The 21,114-nt window shown below is 43.3% G+C and overlaps 1 protein-coding gene across 6 annotated transcripts in view; it reads right to left on the reverse strand.

Moving 5' to 3' along the window:
* PPP6R3 (protein phosphatase 6 regulatory subunit 3) overlaps window positions 1-20,030 on the reverse strand; it is a 99,032-nt gene extending 79,002 nt beyond the window's left edge. For 3 of the 6 annotated variants that reach the window (XM_040328380.1, XM_040328378.1, XM_040328376.1), the window contains exons 1-3: window positions 19,908-20,030; window positions 8,741-8,853; window positions 5,116-5,245 (exon numbers count right to left, since the gene is read on the reverse strand). In XM_040328380.1, coding sequence (XP_040184314.1) covers window positions 5,116-5,127 — 12 coding nt within the window. In that variant the 5' untranslated portion in view covers window positions 5,128-5,245; window positions 8,741-8,853; window positions 19,908-20,030. The remainder of the gene's footprint in view (window positions 1-5,115; window positions 5,246-8,740; window positions 8,854-19,907) is intronic. The other 3 variants (XM_040328381.1, XM_040328382.1, XM_040328377.1) reach the window with 1 other exon arrangement.
* Window positions 20,031-21,114: the final 1,084 nt, after the last annotated feature.

A 21,114-nucleotide genomic window follows, 5' to 3' on the forward strand; every position in this document is an offset into this window, starting at 1 on the left:
TTTTTTTTTTTTACCAATAATAGGTAGAAGAATACGTATCGGCCTAAGAAAAAAAAATTTTTTTAGATATGTTTTTGGGGGATATTTATTATAGCAAAAAGTAAATACTGAATTTTTTTCAAAATTGCCGCTCTATTTTTATTTATGGCGCAAAAAAAAAAAAAAAAGTGGTGATCAAATACCACCAAAAGAAAGCTCTATTTGTGGGGGGGGGAAAAAGGACGCCAATTTTGTTTGGGAGCCATGTCGCACGACCGTGTCAGTTAAAGCGACGCAGTGTCGAATCGCAAAAAGGGGCCTGGTCTTTTACCTGCATTTTGGTCCGGGTCTTAAGTGGTTAATACAAATTTTTACCTGGGGTGCCCAAACTTTGATCCCACTGTATATATTGGCCTAAACTGATGAAGAAATGTGTTTTTTAAAAACATTTTTTGGGAAAATTATAGCAAAAAGTTTTCAAAGTTTTTAATTTTTTTGCGCTATAAACAAAAGGTGATCAAATAGCACCAAAAGAAAGCTCCATTTGTAAAAAGTAATCTGGTCAGGAAAGGGGGTAAAACCTTCCGGGGCTGAAGTGGTTAATGGAGTTCCAAATCTCTTTTTTTAACCCTTGACACCAAGAAGACCACAAGAAAAGGAGAAGGCTCCCCCAACCACCCCCCAAAGTTTTGAGGAAATACTTGAAAATGGGCAGGGACAACATGTTGGACCCCTTTCATACGTATTGCAGGCGCTATAGCGTTAAAAATAGTGCCTGCAATCCACCCTTAAACAGCTGTCACATTCACACTGGAGCGTTGGAAAAAAAAAAGTCCTGCTAGCCGCATCTTTGGAGCGGTGTGTTTACCGCTCCTGCCCATTGAAATCAATGGGACAGCGCGGCTATACCGCTGCTGCAGCAGCGCATTTCGTGTTTTTTTTAACCTTCTCGCCTGCAAGTGGGGGTAAAACCGCCCCGCTAGCAGCAGAAATGCGCTGCAAAACCACCTATAGCGTCGATGTTAAAAATAGCTGTGTTTTACCGCCGACACTGAGTGGCTCAGTGTGAAATGGGTCTTACACCTAGCTACTACAGAACTGTAAAGATCAAATCAGTAGCCCAGGAGACTTCACCTATACAAGACATACTTTACCTTTTGTGACACAACATTACTAGTCGTTTGTACAACTATAAAATGTGGACAGTTTTGACGTGTCTAAAATAGGGAGGTACCCTCCAAAAAGATGCCAATGTTTAAGACTTTTTAGCAGGCTATAAAAAAAAATCATACAGAACAGATCATTTCTGGACTGCAAATACCCCCTTTTACCTTAAAACTACAGTTAATAACCAACTGAAATAAGGTCAAATAAGGGGTTAACATCACGGCAATAAGCATACGAGTGGTATAATGTGTTGGCATTGCCATAGCATTTTTATTGTTAAGGTAAAACAAATTAAAAAAAGAAAAAAGCAATGTTTAAACGAGTACATTTTTGAAGTAGGTGAATGCACATCAGACAGAGCCATCTGTGATGTCATTGTGATTGTAAAAAGTAAGCTACCTTCTTAGGAGGGGCAAATACCTTCCTTCTAAAGGGGCAAATTGAACAGCGTTTTTTTTCTGTCAAGGTGACAGGACTGAGGAACTCAACTGAACACAACGCAAACATATATGTCAAACATTTTAAATGCTGCACCCATCTACCTTCCGTATAGAGCTGTAAAATAAGCACCAATTGATGCCAAAGGACCAAAGTTGAAAAAAACTGCTACACAAACAGCCTGGATAACAAGGAAAACTGTTACTGGCCAATAATGAAACACCAAGGCCCCGTACACATGGTCGGTTTGGGCCGATGAGAATGAACCGAAGTTCATTTTCATCGGAATGAACCGAAGTTCATTTTCATCGGACCAAACCGACCGTGTGTATAGGCTATCGGTCTGGTTTCCCTCGGTCCAAAATTTCTAAACATGCTTCAAAACCGAACCGATGGACCGCTGCCCCATCGGACTAAACCGATAGTTAGTACAGAAAAGCATCGGTTCAAAACCCGCGCATGCTCAGAATCAAGTCGACGCATGCTTGGAAGCAATGAACTTCGTTTTATTCAGCACATCGTGTGTTTGACGTCACCGCGTTCTGACCCAATCGGATTTTGGACTGATGGTGTGTACACATATCAGGCCGTACAGCCACTTCAGAGGTGAACCGATGAAAACGGTCCGACGGGCCAGTCTCATCGGTTTGGTACGACCGTGTGTACAAGGCCTAAGGGACTAAGCAGCTTCTTTATTCTTACATACTCAATACACACTTGCCATGTTTTTTTTTTTTTTCTACCTTTAAACACCCTTATGTTAGCCCATGTACACAGGCGTATAGAAAAAAGCATTTAGGGGGGGGGGGGGGGGGGGGGGACATCATTAGCGCATTATTTTTTACGCAAAGAAAATAACGTTTTTGTTGTGGTTAGAAAAACGTTGTAAATAAGTACGTTTTCTCCTTCACTGATGAGGCAGTACTGATTGGCATGAGGTGGCACTTAAATGCAGCGCTGATCAGAGGGCACTGGCAGGCTTTACATTGGCACAGTGACATACCCATCAGGCACTGGGTGGGCATCCCTTATGGTCCTGGGTTTGCATCGTCAGGGGGGCTGCACTGATAATCTGTGCAGACCAGATTGTGGCTCCATTTTGGCTGAAAATGCTTTGAAATCCAGTGGTATACAAACACACCCAGTATCAGATGTCTGGGTGTTCTTGTGAATGTTATAAGCATTTTACACTGCACCAACAAAAGCACATGGCAGGAGTATACAGCACTTTCCAAGTCGGTCACTGATAAATGACAGACAACAGCCGTTTGAGAAGTCTGGGGGGGGGGGGGGGGGGAATTGGCATCTTGCTCATTTACATAAACAGCAGAGATCATGTGCTTTCTCTCTTTACATGTTACACATCAGCATGCTTTGGCAAGACTAAATGATGCATGCTGTCCAATACAGGCCATGACAGATCAGCAGACATGGGTATCAGAAGTTTATTTTTTTTATATGACTTAGCCTGTCACCCAGAAAACCTGCTGCAACAGGAAGAGTAAAGGCAACACTATGAAATTTGGAGGATATTAATATGTCTGACTGCTTAGCTACTTGTGTAACATATCAATTTGGAGGAACCATTGAGCAGAGTGGGAGATCAAAAACAAACTGTTGAAGTTTTGGTATCTTAGAGTTTAGAGCAACTTTCAGCAGCAGGAAAGGAGTTCATCTTTTTGGGGACACACTTTTCCCTCAGAGGGTAGCTTTAACCGGTTAAGACCCGGACCATTATGCAGGTTAATGACCTAGCCCCTTTTTGCGATTTGGCACTGCGTCACTTTAACTGACAATTGCGCGGTCGTGCAACGCAGCTCCCAAACAAAATTGGCGTCCTTTTATTCCCCCACAAATAGAGCTTTGTTTGGTGGTATTTGATCACCTCTGCGTTTATTTTTTGGGCTATAAACAAAAATAGAGCGACAATTTTGAAAAAAAAATGCAATATTTTTTACTTTTTGCTACAATAAAAAGCCCCAAAAAATTTAAAAAAACATTTAGGCCGATAAGTATTCAACATATTTTTGGTAAAAAAACAAACAAATTTATAGCGTTTACAAAATAGGGGATAGTTTTATGGCATTTTTATTAACAATTTTTTTTTTTTTTTTTTTACTACTAATGGCGGACACATCGGACACATTTTTGGGACCATTGTCATTTTCACAGCAAAAAGTGCTATAAAAATGCACGAGTTAATGTGAAAATTACACTGGCACTTGGCGGGTTTCACAGCGGCGGAGCTTCAGACCAGGCACGCTCGCGACCCACGGCTGGGCTCCTAAAGAGGATGAATATATACGCCCATGTGCCCAGCCGTGCCAGTCTGTCAACGTATAAAGTCGTGTGGCGGTCCTTAAGTGGTTAACTGAAGGCAATTTTGGCTAACTGATATAACATGATATATTAGCCACTTCATGCCAAATCACATACCTGTACGCCATTTGGTTGAAGTGCCGCAGGCATCACCCCAGTACCTCTTTTTTTTGGAGCCAGCGTTCTGCTCTCTCATGATAACCAATGTGGCCAATGAGCACTCAGACGTTTTAATGAATGGGAGGGGACATGCTCTCTCTTCCCCCCAAAAGCCATAAAAACTATTCATTTTGTAGACGCTATAACTTTTGTGCAAACCAATCAATATATGCTTAATGCGATTTTTACCTAAAATATGTAGAAGAATACATAAATCCGCCTTTGCTTTTTTGAAAAAAGGGGGGATATTTATTATAGCAAAAAAGTACAAAATATTGTTTTTTTTAAATTGTCGCTCCATTTTTGTTTATAGTGCAAAAAATAAAAACCGCAAGAGGTGATCAAATACCACCAATAGAAAGCTTTATTTGTGGGAGAAAAAAAAATAATGGATGTCAATTTTATTTGGAGCCACGTCGCACAACCGACCAATTGTCAGTTAAAGCGATGCAGTGCTGAATCGCAAAAAAGTGCTCTGGTCTTTGGCCAGCCAAATGGTCCAGTGCTGAAGTGGCTAAAAACCTGTAGGCCACCCCCCCAAAAAATGTGTTTGAAAGATAGCTGCGTGTGTGCGCGATATAGATATACAGTAGATCTAGGTCTAAATATTCCGAGTAATTTTCTAGCAAAAAAAAAATTTTTTAACTGTCTCGTATTTGCCAGGAGTCCAGCTTTAAACCAATAGCGTCCTATTGAAAGTGCATCCTGTAAAACAGGAATAAGATTGCGTGTACATTTTCAACATCAGAATGATCCCTCAAAAAACAGTTAACATTTGCTGCAAAATTTTAGATCTCTATACAATATGGTGTTAGTTAGGGAAACTAAGACAAGAAGAGGAATAATCAGCTATGGAGTTAAAACAATATGGCTTCTTAAAATGTTCACTTATCTACGAAAGCACATGACATTATGAGAATATAGAGGACTTATACAGAGTGCTAAGGAAAGAGTAGCAGATTCATTGTAATATATGGAGGGAACAGTGGACTTAGAAAAACACTATAAAAACAAGGACATGAAATGAAAATGGAGAAATAAAAAGGCTCGTACTGCGGCAAACATGTTACTGTGAAATGTCAGAATGTTGCTCCGAAGCTAGATGACATTAGGGGATTCTCAGTCAACGGGGGGCAGGTGGAGGCAAAGATTAGTCCATCAAATTCCAACAGAAAGCAGGTGCCTTGGAACAAGGAAAAACAAAAAATGTGAAAAGTAGAACCACAAGGTCAGTTCTGTAAGCGAGGCAAAAGACTGTCCCTGAATACTAGAACTTGTCTCGGCACATAACTAAATAGGGAAGATAAAACAGTGGCTGTAGAAATAGGTGACAAATCTTATGTGGGATACTTTAAAAAAAAAAAAAAAAAAAAAAAAAAACTGAAGAATATAGTATATAGCTCCTGTAATTTTCTAAAAACCATTAAAAAAAAAATGTCACTACAATATGGAAACCTGGAGGCATTCTGCACAATGCCTGCAGAAATGCAATTGCCTGCTTAGGTGATTGGCTCACCAAGTTTCTCAGTTGTCTGCACCAAGATACAGGCAACATTTTAGGCATCTAAAGCTGGATACACTATAGAATTCTCTTTAGATTTTTTATTTACCAAAACCATATAATATGAAGGTCAAACCTTAAAGGGGTTTTAAAGGTTTGTTTATCATTTTCTAAATAGGTTCCTTTAAGCATTGTTGGTTCACTTACCTTTTACTTCGATTTCCCTTCTAAATGTTTCTTTGTCTGAATTTCTCACTTCCTGTTCCTCCTCAGTAAGCTGTTCTGGCTGACTAACCCCCAGGGGGTGATGGTGGCAAGCTTACTGAGGAAAAACAGGAAATTAGAAATTCAGACAAAGAAAAAAAAAAAAAACATTTAGAAGGGAAATCGAAGGAAAAGGTAAGTGAACCAACAATGCACTAGCGTAAAGGAACCCATTTAGAAAAAAAAAAAAAAAAACAACAACCTTTACAACCCCTTTAAGAGTTTCAATTTGTATGCAATCAGACAGGCCCTTGCACTACATGGTTTTGGTAAATCTAAAGGAAAAATCAGACAACAAAAGCTGTATAGTGTGTATGGGGTCTTAGTGTTGAATTTGGCATCAAATTTCGATTCTTTGGACTAAAATGGCATTTTAGTCCCGGGTTTAGTCTTCTGGAATTGGTTTTAGTCGTATTTAGGCGACTAAATCTAGACTAATAAATCTAATTGTAGTCATCTAAAATCTAATGGGTGTAGTTAATTTGTAAAGCATTATTTAAGCATTTCTCTACAATTTCCATACTCCTACTGCTGGAGTGAAAAATCTCATGTTATTTACGATATCGAGGTATTTACATGCACTACAGACCAGTGTTCATTTTGACGTCAAATTTTAGTTTTAGTCTTTTGACTAAAAGGGCATTTTAGTCCCATTCAAGTCTTTTGACTAAAATGGTATCGAGTTAGTCGACTAAATTAACACTGGGTCTCAGGACTTGGTTTAGAGAATTAGCCTTGACTCAACAGTGCAGTGTTCTAAAGCCAAAATGTTTTATGTCATAAATTGTATAACAATGTAGCGCCAATTATTTCAAAGCCAATACCTGTATACTGACGCAATTCTAAACCATTCTCTATCAATGTACTTGATATTTTTATTTTTAATTAAAAAAAATTAAGGCGTACCCTGCTATAGGTTTGTTTTTGACATGATACACCAAGGGTTAACTACTAAAGGAATCAGGTTGTTATATAAACAGTCTGCAAAGGACTTGGTAATTCAGCCATTTGTTCAGAATAGAACAAGGCAGGAATCTGCCAACAAAGATTGTTAAAATCCTTACAATGTACATCGATGTACCAGGCAGGATTTTTTTTTTAATCCAACAAAGTTACACTTTAACGTAGCCTGTGAAAAAAGGAAACGTGGGATCTGCTATAGCCAATCTGTTGTTTAAGGTATAGGCTTAATTCTAGGCCATCATCCCTGTCCTCTCTCCAGAGAGTCAATTATCCAGACATTGGATCTACATTTGATCATTTTGGATTGACTCTCCATGTACTGAAGCCAGTACTCCAAAAGCATAAATCTTGAAAAGTTAGGATGCCTACTCCAAAGGCTTCTTTTGAGATGTATTGGGCATTTAAATTTCTGTCTTTGGGCACCAGCAGGTCCAACTAAGACTACTTGTCAAACAGAGGAAAAGTGTGTTGCCTAACAATTGGTATTGTACCCCCCCCCCCCCCCCCCAAGAAATGTCAGGAATTATGTAGTCATTCTACCCCCTTTCTACCTTTCTTATAAATATGCATAGTCTTGAGAACCTAGCATGTTTTTCTTTTTTTAGAATCCTGCTAGCCACATCTTCGAGGCGCTGTATACACCGCTCCTCAAGCGCCCATACCCATTGAAACTGCCAATGCAGTGGTTCTTTTAACCCTTTTCCGCGCAACTAGTGGGTATTAAAAGCGCCCCTGCTAGCAGCCCAATAGCGCCACAAAAACGATGGTAATGCGCCGCATAAAAAAACAGCACTTTATCGCTGGCATTGTGAAAGTAGCCTTAGGCCCCTTTCACATTGAGGCGTTTTTCCATGTGGTACAGCGCTAAAAATAGCGCTGCTATACCGCATGAAAAAATCATGCCCTGCAGGCTTCAGTCCTGCTAGCCGCATCTTTGGAGCGGTATAGGAGCGGGGTGTTTACCGCTCCTATACTGTGCCTTCCCATTGAAATCAATGGGAAACCGCTGTAATACCGCCCGCAATGCGCCTCTGCAGAGGCACATTGCAGGCGGTATTAACCCTATTTCGGCCGCTAGCGGGGGTTAATACCGCACCGCTAGCGCCCGAATATCACGGTAAATACGACGGTATAGCGGCTCTACAAATAGCGCGGCTATACCGTCACCGCGGCTCCACTGCCCAATGTGAAAGCAGCCTTAACGTTGCCTATAGCCAATCCAAAAACTGATTTAAAACAAAAACAAAAACAAAAACAAAAAAAAGGACACATCCAAAGTCCCATCCAACAATTTAATACATACCTAGAGCCCAACATTAGACCCATCATCACACAATCTTGCAAGGGTGTGTGAATGCACTAAATTAGAATTCACTACACGATTTGTATGGCAGGGCTCTAGTAGGCAGCACTAAAAAAACAAATGTCGCTCTAAAAATGGCACCTGCTTGAAAGCTTTTGTCAGCCATTATATAAAATAAAAAAAACGCATTACTTTGAAGAGCACACAGATCACTCTGCACACCATCTTCAGACCAGTTTAATAGCAGCTCTACTAAAAGTAGTCCTATGTGGCACAGCTCCTGTGTCAAAAACGGTTTAATAAAATGAGGAGATTCTGTGGCCAAAGCTGAGGCAGACTCAGAACAGCTTTCGGTGTAGAAACAGATCGTCGGGGGTCGGTAGTACAAGGATAGAAGATGGGGTTTTTCCACTCTACATATCCCAAAGACATTTGTTAGAATGATGCATGCATTACTAGAAGTGCGATTAGTAGAATATTTGATGGATATGACAGGTTAATGAATGGAGAAAGATTTACTTTACAATATGCAAGGAATTGTTTGATACAACTCGCAAAATAAGAGGATACTAAACTATTTAATAAATCTGACACACCATGGCTTCCCATTGAGTTTATAGAGGGGGGGGGGGGGATTACCCACTCACCTGATAAAATGTAAAATATTAAGAAAATAAAACCACACTTTGCTCCTTCAACTTCTGGCCCATTACAGGTTATCCCGACTACATTAAGGACAAAATTTCTTCAGGCCGGTATTCTAGAAAAAAAAAAACAAAGATATGACTGATGCAAATATTTAAAATACTAAAGTCACCAAAATCTTGAAGTGCCAGATGAATGTCAGGAACTTCCTTGACTCCAATAGCAAGGTAGTTTAGACCTGCAAACTCATAAGTGCCTGCCACTTACTGCATATAGTCTACAAACATCTACACATCCAACAATAGAATATGGATGAAGTTGGTGCATTAGCACAGGTCAAATTCAACAGAACTCATATCAAGATAATCAGTAGATCTAGAAGCTCTAAACACATCTCCACTTGTCCTGTAAAAATGCAAGCTTGGCCCCAACACCCTCCTGCCTTATAAACCCCTCTATTGCACTGTAAGCTGCTGTTCCATCACTATCCAATCAGGCCGTGGGCATCTGTATTAACAAAGCTTTATGGAATAAGTACAGTACAGAAAGGCTTTTTTAGTTGTGCTGTCTGGCAGGCAAGCCTGGGACACAAAACTGGCTGAACAGAACTATACATGCTTTAGTAGTGAAGATTGTATCCATGCATCTCTCCATACACACACAGATCAGCTTTAAAGTAGATTTCACCTTTACAACTGTGATAGCTTCCATTTCATAATAAAAAAATAATAAATCGATACTTACATTTTACTTGCTCTCTTCTGAAAAACTCCAAAACTGAAGTTTTCCCTTCTACGGTAAAGGGTTTCTAAATGCCCCAATTACCTGAGCCCCATCGTAATCCAGCAACGTGCACAAGAGCTTTGGCTCTCTGGGGACTCGCTCATTGGCTGAGGCAGGAGCAGGGCCAAGCCGCGGCTGTATGTGGATGGCTTGGTCCAGAGGGAGGACCCGAGAAGAGGAGCACTGGGGTTGCTCTGTGCCAAAATGATTGCACAGAGCAAGCGAGAACTTTTTTTTATTACTAACAAAACCAACACACACACACACACTTCAATATCAGAGATTTTACCCTAATGCTTGCTCTGCATTAAGGTAAAACCCCTTCCGTGCTGCAGGATTTCCCCACCGCCCCTTATACTTTCTTGAGCCCGATTTCAATCTCGCACTGATGATTGACTTTTTCAATCGGAAATTCCGATCGTGTGTGGGCCCCATCGGACTTTTTTTTCATCTGTTTAGCAACAAAATAGGTTTTATTTTTCAAATTCCATCGGATTTTACTCCAACAGAAATTCAGATCGTGTGTACGCGGCTTGAGTGTAGCGGCTCTCTGGTCTCTTTCCCTCACAGGACAGAAGGATAGCAATGGAAGCCAATAGCTCCTGCGGCTGTCAAACCCCGACGAGGAAGTGGAGGTGGGGTCAAGCCACACTGTTTGCGTCTATAGACGCAGAGAGCACAGCTTGGGATCGAGCCCGCAGAATGCCCCCATAGGATGTGGCTTCCTATGGTCTCTAAACAAAGAGGAGCACCAGCAGGGGATCCCAGATGGAGAATCAGAACTGTTCTGTGCAAAAAAAACATTGACTTTTTTTTTTTACGTATGGCTTTAGTCAATAGCGTACAAGTCTGCACAGCATATTCACACATTATGGGCGACTTTCCTGGCAAGCAATATCCTCCAGCGCTACAGTGTCAGCACTTCTATCTGTCAAGGGGACATCCACCAGTCCCTCTTTCCAGGTTCATATGTTCGGATTGCTGGATTGGCCAGGCTACAATGACATCACTCACGCGTACTGCAGTCACATCAGCATGACAGCTGTGCTGGCACAAAGAGCTGCACGTAAAACTACTTCGCAAACCCACCGATTGGAAAGTAGGGAAGACCACCGAACCCCTGCTGGGGGTACTTGAGGACTGGGTTGAGAACCACTGCTGTAGAACAAGGTTTCCCAACTCCAATCCTCAAGTACCCCCAAACGGTCATGTTTTCAGGCCTTCCATGAGAAAAACAAACAATATTGACGACCAAGCAGAGGGGCAGGAATAATATTATCAGATTACTGCTCGAGTGAACCAACCTGATGCCATCAGAGGAAGAAGGAAACTGAGCAATCAGCATTTTTAAGCAACTGGTACCGGTAGTACGATTTCACACCATTTTCACATAATTTGTACAAATATTTCCAGAGTTGCATTAGCCAACTGGTGTTGCGTTTGTCAAACAATGATTTTTTTTCTATTAATCAGACATACCATTACATGGGACAGTCTGTTTAGTAGTTGGTCATAGAAACAGAAATCAGATTACTGTCAGATTTGGCTTGAGTGTATACTTAAAGTGGGAGTTCACCCATAAAACAGTTTTTTCAAACAATCACCTTAGATGGATGCTCGTTTTGTCTAGGGGAATCGGCTAGTTGTTTTAAAATATGATCCGTACTTACCGTTTACGAGATGCATCTTCTCCGTCGCTTCCGGGTATGGGTCTTCGGGAGCGGGCGTTCCTTCTTGATTGACAGTCTTCCGAGAGGCTTCTGACGGTCGCATCCATCGCGTCACTAGTAGCCGAAAGTCGGTGCGGCGCTATACTGCGCACCGACGTTCGGCTTCTTTCGGAAAATCGTGACGCGATGGATGCGACCGTCGGAAGACTGTCAATCAAAATAGGAACGCCCAGTCCCGCAGCCCATACCCGGAAGCGGCGGAGAAGATGCATCTCGTAAACGGTAAGTACAGCTCATATTTTAAAACTAGCCGATTCCCCTAGACAAAACGAGCATGAAGCTAAGGGGAAAAAGTGTCATGTGCGGGTGAACCCCCGCTTTAAACAAATTCTGTTGGATACAATGGGAACATAGATACATTGTTGTATTCAGTTGACAGTCTGAACAGTCCAATTATCTACAGGAGATGTCTGTTGGTAGGTTATGGTAAATAACATATAAAAAGGACTTCTGCCTTGAACGCGAGAGACTTCATGATGCATTAGAATCAAGGACAGTCCAAGACCAAAAGCCTCTCTCTCTCTCATCATGCTTTAAGTGATACTATGGGTTCATGGAAGTTCAGGGCTCACTGCAAGGTGTTATTTCACCATAATCCATAGGATACATTAAGGTGAAAAAACACGAGGCTTTACAACCCCTTTAGGACCAGAATCTGTACTAGCCAAGAACAAAAAGGTACCCAATTTCTAAAGCAACTGCCAACCGATGTTGTCGTTGTCAAAAGCGATCACAAACACACAGTAACCAGAGTTAAAGCAGAGTTCCTCCCATTTAAAAGTCAGCGGCTACAAAACATGTAGCTGCTGACTTTTGATAATCAGACACTCACCTGTCCCACAATCCAGCAATGCGAGTGCAGGAAGTCTTGCTCCTCTCCGAGGCACCGGGCTGTGGCTACACAGCCGGGCACGCATACTGCTCAGTAATTGGCCGGGCAATCTTCTGGGACATCACAGGGAGGAAAGGTGAACTTCCCTCTGGCGCCACGGAGCTAGGGGAGGAAGTTGGAGCTGGGTGCCCACAAAAAAAAAAAAATGACATGCCAAATGTGGCATGTCAGGGGGGGTCAACTGCACTTAAAGAGGAAGTCCAATTTGTGGGTGTAACTACACTTTAAGTAACTTTTACCATTTGTTTATTTGCTAGGCATTTTGCTTGTTCTAGATATCAGTCTTGTACTGTAATCCTAATATTGTAAGTACAGCATTTGTTTAGTAAAAGCATATTCACACACTGCAGAGGTCTCAGCTTCCTTGCTTATACTGCAAAGTAACCTTACTAGATAGACAAGCAAAACAGCCACCCATGACTCACAAGACCAATCACACTTAGGGAGAAAAAAAAAAGTACAAGCTAAAATGCCATCACATGCAAGGGCAATACTGAACACAAACACCTGAAACTCCACCACAACAATGTCGCATGACTGCAGCATGAGAGCAACTGCAAATAAGACTTTACATCAGCTATGTTACCCTTTCTTCTAAATACAGTTTCTCATTTGGATTGTACATTTCATACTAGAGCTGCGCGATTAATCGTCAAGAATCGTTATGGCGATCTTTTTCCCGTTGTGATTCTTGACACAGGGTTTCACAATCTGACATGAAAAGAATTTCCTCTCTGCTCTTAGCCAAAAGTCAAAGTCTGGGCAATCTGCCAAGTTTTGAAAACATTCTTTTATCAGTGGAAAGTTAAGTCTAAACATTGTATCACATCAAAGGAATAAACTTCTGTATGTAAATTAGGGAACGTTTAACCACTTAAACACCAAACATTTCTGACAGCTCTTTTCAAGTTAAAATCATTTTTTTTGCTAGAAAATTTAGAACCCCCAAACATTATATAATTTTTTAGTAGAGACCCTAGAGAATAAAATGGCGGTTGCTGCAATATTTTATGTTGCACTGTATTTGCGCAGCAGTCTTTTTAAATGCAATTTTTTTGGAAAAAAATACTTTAATGAATTTAAAAAAAAAACTAGCCAGTAAAGTTATCCCTTTTTTTTTTTGTATAAATGTAAAAGATTTTACGCTGTGAGAATCGTGATCTTCATTCTTCATTCTAAGCAAAAAAATCGTGATTTTCAATTATGTTGAGGTCAGGAGATTGTGAAGGCAATGGCAAAACCTTCAGTTTATGCCTCTTGATGTAATCCCCCGTGGATTTTGAGGTGCGTTTAGGATCATTATCCATTTGTAGAAGCCATCCTCCCTTAAACTTCAGCTTTTTCACAGATGGCATCAAGTTACCATCCAAAATTTGCTGAAATTTTATGGAATCCATTTTTCCTTCTACTTGTGAAATGTTCCCTGTGCCACTGGCTCTAATACAAGCCCAAAGCATGATTGATCCACCCCCATGCTTAACAGTTGGACAGAGGTTCTTTTCATTAAATTCTGTGCCCTTTCTTCTCCAAACGTACCTTTTCTCATTCCCGCCAAAAAGTTCTATTTTAACCTCATCGGTCCACAGAACTTGTTTCCAAAATGCATCAGGCTTGTCTATATGTTCATTTGCAAAGTTCAAACACAGATTTTTGTGGTGAGGACGTAGAAGAGGTTTTCTTCTGATGACTCTTCCATGAAGGCCATATTTGTACAAGTATCTCTTTATAGTGGAATAGTGTACCACAACTCCAGTGTCTGCCAGATCTTTCTGGAGGGATCGTGCAGTCAAACGTGGGTTTTGAATTGCTTTTCTCACAATCCTGCGAGCTGTTCTGTCTGATATTTTTCTTGGTCTTCCAGATCTTGCTTTAACTTCCACTGTTCCTGATGACTGCCATTTCTTAATTACATTCCGAACAGAGGATATTGACATCTGAAAACGCTTTGCTATCTTCTTATAGCCTTCTCCAGCTTTGTGAGCGTCAACTATTTTCAGTTTCAGTTTTCTAGACAACTGCTTAGAAGAACCCATGGTGCTGATTGTTGGGGCAAGGTCAGATGAGTCTGGGTATTTAAAACCTTTGAGATTGACATCACCTGGTCTTCCCAGACGATGATTGAGAACAATCCATGACACTGGCAGGTCTCAGCTTTGCAAAGGGGGCAGTGCATGCTATAAATTCTGCAGGGTGCCCAAACTTTTGCAGACGCCATTTTTTTGTTTTCTGTAATTTTGAAAGTGTAAATGATGGAAATAAAATTAACTTTTTTTTGACATATTATAAGAATGTCTAATCTGTAATTTGATGCCTTGGAGATTTTTCCATCTTTCCTTGGCTTCGTTATGCACATTAATACAAATTTTTACCTGGGGTACCCAAACTTTTGATCCCCACTGTAAGTCAAATATCGCAAAATATTTTAAAGTGGTTCTAAATGATAAACTTTATCCTTGCCGATCACCTACCATGTACTGTAGGTGAGCGGCTGCTTGATTTCCCTATTTGGGATAATTACCTTAACTTGAGACCAAACACCCCTATCCAAAATAAGATAAAGCTCCTTGTTCTGCTGAAAAAAATAAAAAAAACTTTTCCCCATCAGGTTCTGAAGGGAACTCAAATTGTTGGACCTTTACGCCCTATAGGGCCAAATGATAGAGAACCTCAGGTCACAGTCTTCCAGGAAGACCAAGTGAAGATTTACACTTAAGGGCTTCGTTCCAAGGTAGGTATTTAATTATATGCATATTATGCCATTACTTGGGGTCAGGGGAGGGCTGGCAGCCTTAGGCCTGGGGGGCAAGTCCAGTCAAGTGGCCCATAGAGCGTGGAAAAGTGATGGATTGAGGAAAACAGTCTAAGATTTTTCATGATTACAAGAGTCCGCACAGAGTCTCCCCTTACATCAGAGTACGCACAGAGCCCCCCTTACATCAGAGTCGGCACAGAGGCCCCCTATACATCAGAGTCGGCACAGAGGCCCCATATACACATCAGATCTGATGTAAGGGGTGTTCTGGGAAACTTGATTTAAGGGTGCATGCTGTAGACTATTGTGTAAAGAGGGTCTCTGCTCACCAAAACCTGCCCCCCTCCCCTTTAACAAAGTCCACAGAGCACCCCTTTTTATACACTGGGAGGCAGGAGAGACTAGAGAGGGTGAGCTTACCAAGATGGAGGCTGAGGCGCAGGGAGGCTGTCTGATGCTTTTTTGGGTTCAAACTTCCTGTCCAGTGCCCACACATGCCCGGGGAGTGTGGGCAGGGCAGACTCAGAAGGAGGAGCTCTATCTCTCCTCTTGTCTGTGCAGAGAGAGAAGGGGATGTCAGCGCTGGTGTGCGCTGAGGTTGAGCTATGTGTGAGACGAGACATAGCTCAGCTCTACAGCCATCTACGTCGGAGCTGACACAGTGCCCCCACAGGCTGCTTGCTGTGGGGGCACTCAACAGGAGGGGCCAGGAGCTCATGCCTGGGACCCAAAAAGAGATGGATCGAAGTGCTCTGTGCAAAACCACTACAGTATAACATGTCTGTAAAATCCTGTTATTTTAATAGAAAAAAATAAATAAAATAATCACTTTAAGGCTGGGTTCACACTAGTGCGAATTGGATGCAGGGATTGTGACCGGCTCTCTATGGAGCCAGTTCACGGATTTCCATGGAGGCTGTGGAGCAGCTTGCACAGGAGTCCTGTGTGTCCTTGGACAATGGCTCCTACTGCTGTCTCAGTCAATGAGGAGGGGGAATCCCCAAAGAGATGAGGCTCTTGCACACATCGCTGGAACGAGATGGGGCTCAGGTAAGTATTAGTGGGGCTGGGGAGACTGCTGCACTGAGAAGGTTTTTTTACAATCATGCATAGAACGCATGAAACCTTGAGCCTTTAAAACCACTTTAAAATTATTGTAAGGATCAGACATGAAATATGAACAAGCATATCCCTCTATATCAGGGATAGGCAATTAGCGGACCTCCAGCTGTTGCAAAACTACAAGTCTCATCATGCCTCTGCATCTGGACGTCATGTTTGTGTCTGTCAGAGTCTTGATATGCCTCATGGGACTTGTAGTTTTTCAACAGCTGGAGGTCCGCTAATTGCATATCAGTGCTCTATATTCTGTACTTGGCTCAGCTGAGAGCACTGAGCTCTGGTTCACACTGATGCGATAACTGCACAAGATTTGCTGCGTTTCCCCGCATTGCACTGTACAGCAATTGCACGGCATCAATGTTACATTAATGACACCGCAAAACAGATACAAAATGCAGTGCGATTGCCAGAATTGCATTGCATGGGTGTGAACACTCAAGCGATGCGATTCAGGAAATAAGTCCTGCACCATTTTGGCACAGATGTGATTTGATCCATACAAAATGTATGGTTAAAAGAACACAGAACAGTCATCCCACGCGATGTGCACAGGAATGCGGTGCAAGTGTCATTTCTGTCTGCAGCTTCCTTCACCTGCTTTCAGCATGTCATTGCTGACCAGTTTTCCTGACACCAAGAGAAAGAATTGGTGATAGGGGAGGGGCCTCCAGCAGATTGACAGCCCCAGCTCTGTTCCTGTGTGGAGGGGAAGTGGGTCCCTACAAATTGGCTCTCCTCTCTAAGCTCTGCAGTGTAACTTTAGCTCTCCGTCCCCCCTTTTTTTTGTCTGACATCTCAGACAAGCTTTATAAAATTAACTTTGAATGACCGTAGAGAAGACTGCAGATGAACAGGTACACTTTAGTCCCCTTTCACACTTCCACGACTTAAAGCGGAGTTCCGCCCAAAAAAATTTTTTTTTTTTTTTTTAAAAGTCAGCAGCTACAAATATTGCAGCTGTTGACTTTTAAAATACGAACACTTACCTATCCAGGGCGCCCGCGATGTCGGCAGATCTCAGGTGCTGGCATCTTCAGTAAGGCAATCAGGAAGTGAAGCCTTGCGTCTTCACAGCCTGGTTAACCAAACTGTGCATGCGCAAATTGCACTGCACGATCGGAATGGTCTCTGCTGTTTTCTATGCCCGGAAGTGAAAGCAAAATACCTATATTAGGCAGGTATCTGATCCCCCCTGAAAAGGTGCCAAATGTGATTTGCCGCAATTTCAGAGAAAGCCTGTGTAACCTTGAGGTCTATGGACCGCAACTCGCATCAAAGTCGGACCAAAGTAGTACAAGGCCTCATTTAAAGTGGCACAGACGTGAACGATAACTCATCGGCGATAATGGGGTACGACTTGTCATGCAACTTTGCAGTTCCAAGTCACACAAGTGTGAAATAGGCCTAATGTAGGAGGATTTGTTTCCTGTGTATAACCGGAGGATAGTCCCATCACTGGGTGTATGCAAGGAGCTCACAACCGCTTTAACCTCTTTATTTTTAGCCCCCTCCCCCCCAGAATGAAGCCTTTCAAATTAAAGCGGAGTTCCACCCAAAAGTGGAACTTCCGCTTAAACCACTCCTCGCCCCCCTACATGCCACATTTGGCATGTAATTTTTTTTGGGGGGGCGCTTCGTTAGGAGTGGGACTTCCTGTCCCATTTCCTCCTTCCGCCCAGGGACCACTTAGGCGACTTGTCATATCGCCTTAGGCGGCCCCTCCCTGTAGGCGTTCGCCAGTCCACTCCTAGAGCGCCTCTAGAACTCCTTTAAAGCAGTTGTATACACCCCCCCCCCTAAAAAAAAAAACCCTGTAAGGCAGAGACATAATGAGCTAGTATGACTAGCATACTAGCTCATTATCAATTACTTACCTTAGATCGAAGCCCCGGCAGCGGTCCTCGGACACGTCCTCCGTCGCCAACATGATACCCGGAGTGACTTCCTGGTATCGCCGCTCCTGCGCTGTGACTGGCCGGCGATAACGTCATTCCCGCGCGAGGAACAGCATGATCCCCACACATGCGCACTTTTCCGGCAGGCTCCCATTCAAGAGCCGCCGCGCTCAGTGCTCCTGCGCCGTTGTCTACGATGTGCATGCTCCATAGACATCAGCGCCCACTTTTCTGTAAATATCTCCTTAATCGGAGGTTCACCCTAAAACATCTATGTACCATTACATGCAGCATACTTGCGTCAGCTACAGTATGCTGGCATTTTTTTTTTTTTACCGTATTTATCGGCATATACCGCGCACTTTTTTGCCCTGCAAAATCGTGGGTGTGCGGTATACGCCGACACCCGCGCCGAGTTTTGAATACTACGCCGTCATATACCGAGTGCAGTACACTCGGGTATAGACGGCCAGTCTTGGCTCCTTCCGCGCTCACGTCCTGGACGTACAGGACGTGAGCGCGAGTGTTGCCGAGCCTGCCCGACAATACACGAGTGTACTGCGCTCTATATGTCGGCGCAGTATTCAAAACATGGTGCGGGAAACGAGCGGGGAGGACGCGAGGTCGCCGCAGACCGGACCCGAAGAAGAGGACACCCGAAGCCCGCAGACGGACCCTGGACCCGACGAAGAGGACACCCGAAGCCGCAGAAGGACGCCGGACCCGACGAGGCCGCCGCGCAAGACACCAAAACTGTAAGTACAACAAAAAAAACGTTTTTTCCACAGGATTGGGGGCCACTTTAGGGGTGAGCGGTATACGCCGGAGCGCGTTATACCGCGATAAATACGGTAAATCGCTGTACTTACCGTTATATAGTTAATTCTCTTTTCTTACTCCCGCAGGGAATAGGCGTTCCTATGAAGAGGCGTAGATTATTGACGTGCGAAAATAGCCGATCTGAGACTCGGCTATATACGGCGCCTGCGCAGTCAGCTCCTAGTCTGTGCGCAGGCGCCGTATAGCGCTGTGTCCCAGATTGGCTATTTTCTGAGCGCGTGACGCGTCTTTTCCGCACGTCAATCATCTACGCCTCTTCATAGGAACGCTTCTTCCCCGCGGGAGGAAGAAAAGAAAATGAACTATATAACGGCATGTACAGCGATAAAAAAAAAAAAAAAATACCAGCATACTGTAGCTGACGCAAGTATGCGGCATAGATGTTTAGGGTGAACCTCCGCTTTAACCATGTAGGTTAGGGAGATATTGTAAGCCTTACCTGTAGGCGCAAGTACTAGCAGAGGGTATACAACCACTTAATAAACATAAAAAAGGCTGGAACTCTGCTTTAATATACATGGAGTTGTATGGTGCCAACAGTTTTCACTGCACTTTACAGCGTTCTGTCACTTGAAGGGAAATCTTCTCAATGGGACACACAAGGGGGGGGGGGGGAGCCCAGACAAGTTTAACCCTTTCCTACTCTAGATGATGATGAGAATAAAAATAAATAAAGAAAGTCGTCTTTAGATCCACATTACACGGAAGTGCTGCAGTCACCTGACAGAGCAGCTTTATTGTGATTGGCTGTCAGCAGTGAGGGCAGACAGTTCTTTGTCAGGTATGATGAATGAGGCAGGCCCCCTGTACAGTACAGGTGTGAGTAGGCCAGGCCAGGCCGGGGAGTAGAGTACAGGGAGTGGGCCGGGGGAGAAGTGAGTGGGCCGGGGGTGACCTGTGACCCAGCAGGAGGTCCCTACCCTGAGGTGAGGCCTAGCACCGCTCCCACACACAGGAGTACACGGCTCCTCACTGGCTGCGTTAGAGGAAACCCTCCCCTCGCCTCCATACCCAGCACCACTACCGAAGCCGAGCCCTGCGCCCCTCACAGGACAACTTCCACGGCCTGCACAGCGCCCGCTGACAACAGGCCCCCCTCCCCCACCTCCGGAGCCGCGGCTCGCCTCTCACACGTCACCACCCCACAAGCTTTACCTGATATCGGGGAAACAACCCAATCCAGTCAGGCGGGAAAATTGCTCAGCACTATAAGCGACTTTTCAAGATGGTGGACATATCAACTCTTCCAAACCTCCCCCTCCTCCTTCAGGAGAAGCCTTTAGCCAATCAGCGTAGACATAATGCCTTCGTTTTACCATGGAGGGAGCTGATTTGGTGACACAGTTGTCATCCTCTAAAGCCCTCCTTATTGTGCACCCAGCTCGGCTCGCGGTTGGACGGCCTGGCCGTCCGTCAAGAAAGTTGCGTTACTAAAAAGCACCGCCTCACGATTGGTTGAACGTCAACGGAGTGCAACTTCAACTCTTCCAATGGAAGGCTGGTGCTGGCGCAGTTACAGCCTCCAAGGCCTTAGCAACACACTTGCGTCACACGGATTGACATTTTGAGGAGCCAATGGGCGAGGGAGATTCGGGGTGCTTATGCAATGAGCGCTTAGCGCCCGCTGTGGATGTAGGCGAATGAAATGGACGGGAGGGCGGGACTGTGGCTGGCTGTTTCGGGGCAGAAGTGAAGGGGGATGGTGAGGGTCGCTTCATCGCCGCTTGAATGGACGCTGTGAGAGAGAACGCTTTATTCTTCGTGAGGCCGGGCAGCCGGACACTTCTATGACGTTATTGGGTGGTTGTAATAAAGCTTTACGGTCACTATGGAGCAAAATGACGTCTGTATTCTATTATTTATAACGCATATTCCATTCTTCTCTACAGGAAGGTTGGAAATGATAATATGGTGAATAGAATACTGTGTCCGGATTGGTCCAATCCTTGTGTTACTCCGCTGCGGGGATTTACCTCAGATGGTAGAGCGCTCGCTTAGCATGTGAAAGGTGGCGGGATTGATGTCCGCATTCTCCGAAGTCTTTTTATTTTTATATTTAGTGGGAATGTTCTCCAAGCATTCCCAGTATTGTTATATTTTTTTTTTATTTTATTTATTCTTATTCCGTACGTTTTTTGGCTCTGCGTAACTTCAGCATACTTTCAGCTTATAATACCATTCAACTCTTAAAATGTTCAACTCTTTCAGCTAATGATGGCAATTCTTCAACTTTTTTCTACTGTTTATACTTTTTAAAATATTAAGCTTTTTAACACTTTTTTTTTTTTTTTTTTATTTATTTTTTTTACATTGAAGTCAATAAGAGCGTGCTTCAAATCCTTAATCTTCTTCCGCTACCAAA

Source organism: Rana temporaria, chromosome 11 (genome assembly GCF_905171775.1).
Source record: "Rana temporaria chromosome 11, aRanTem1.1, whole genome shotgun sequence".
Classification (NCBI taxonomy): domain Eukaryota; kingdom Metazoa; phylum Chordata; class Amphibia; order Anura; family Ranidae; genus Rana; species Rana temporaria.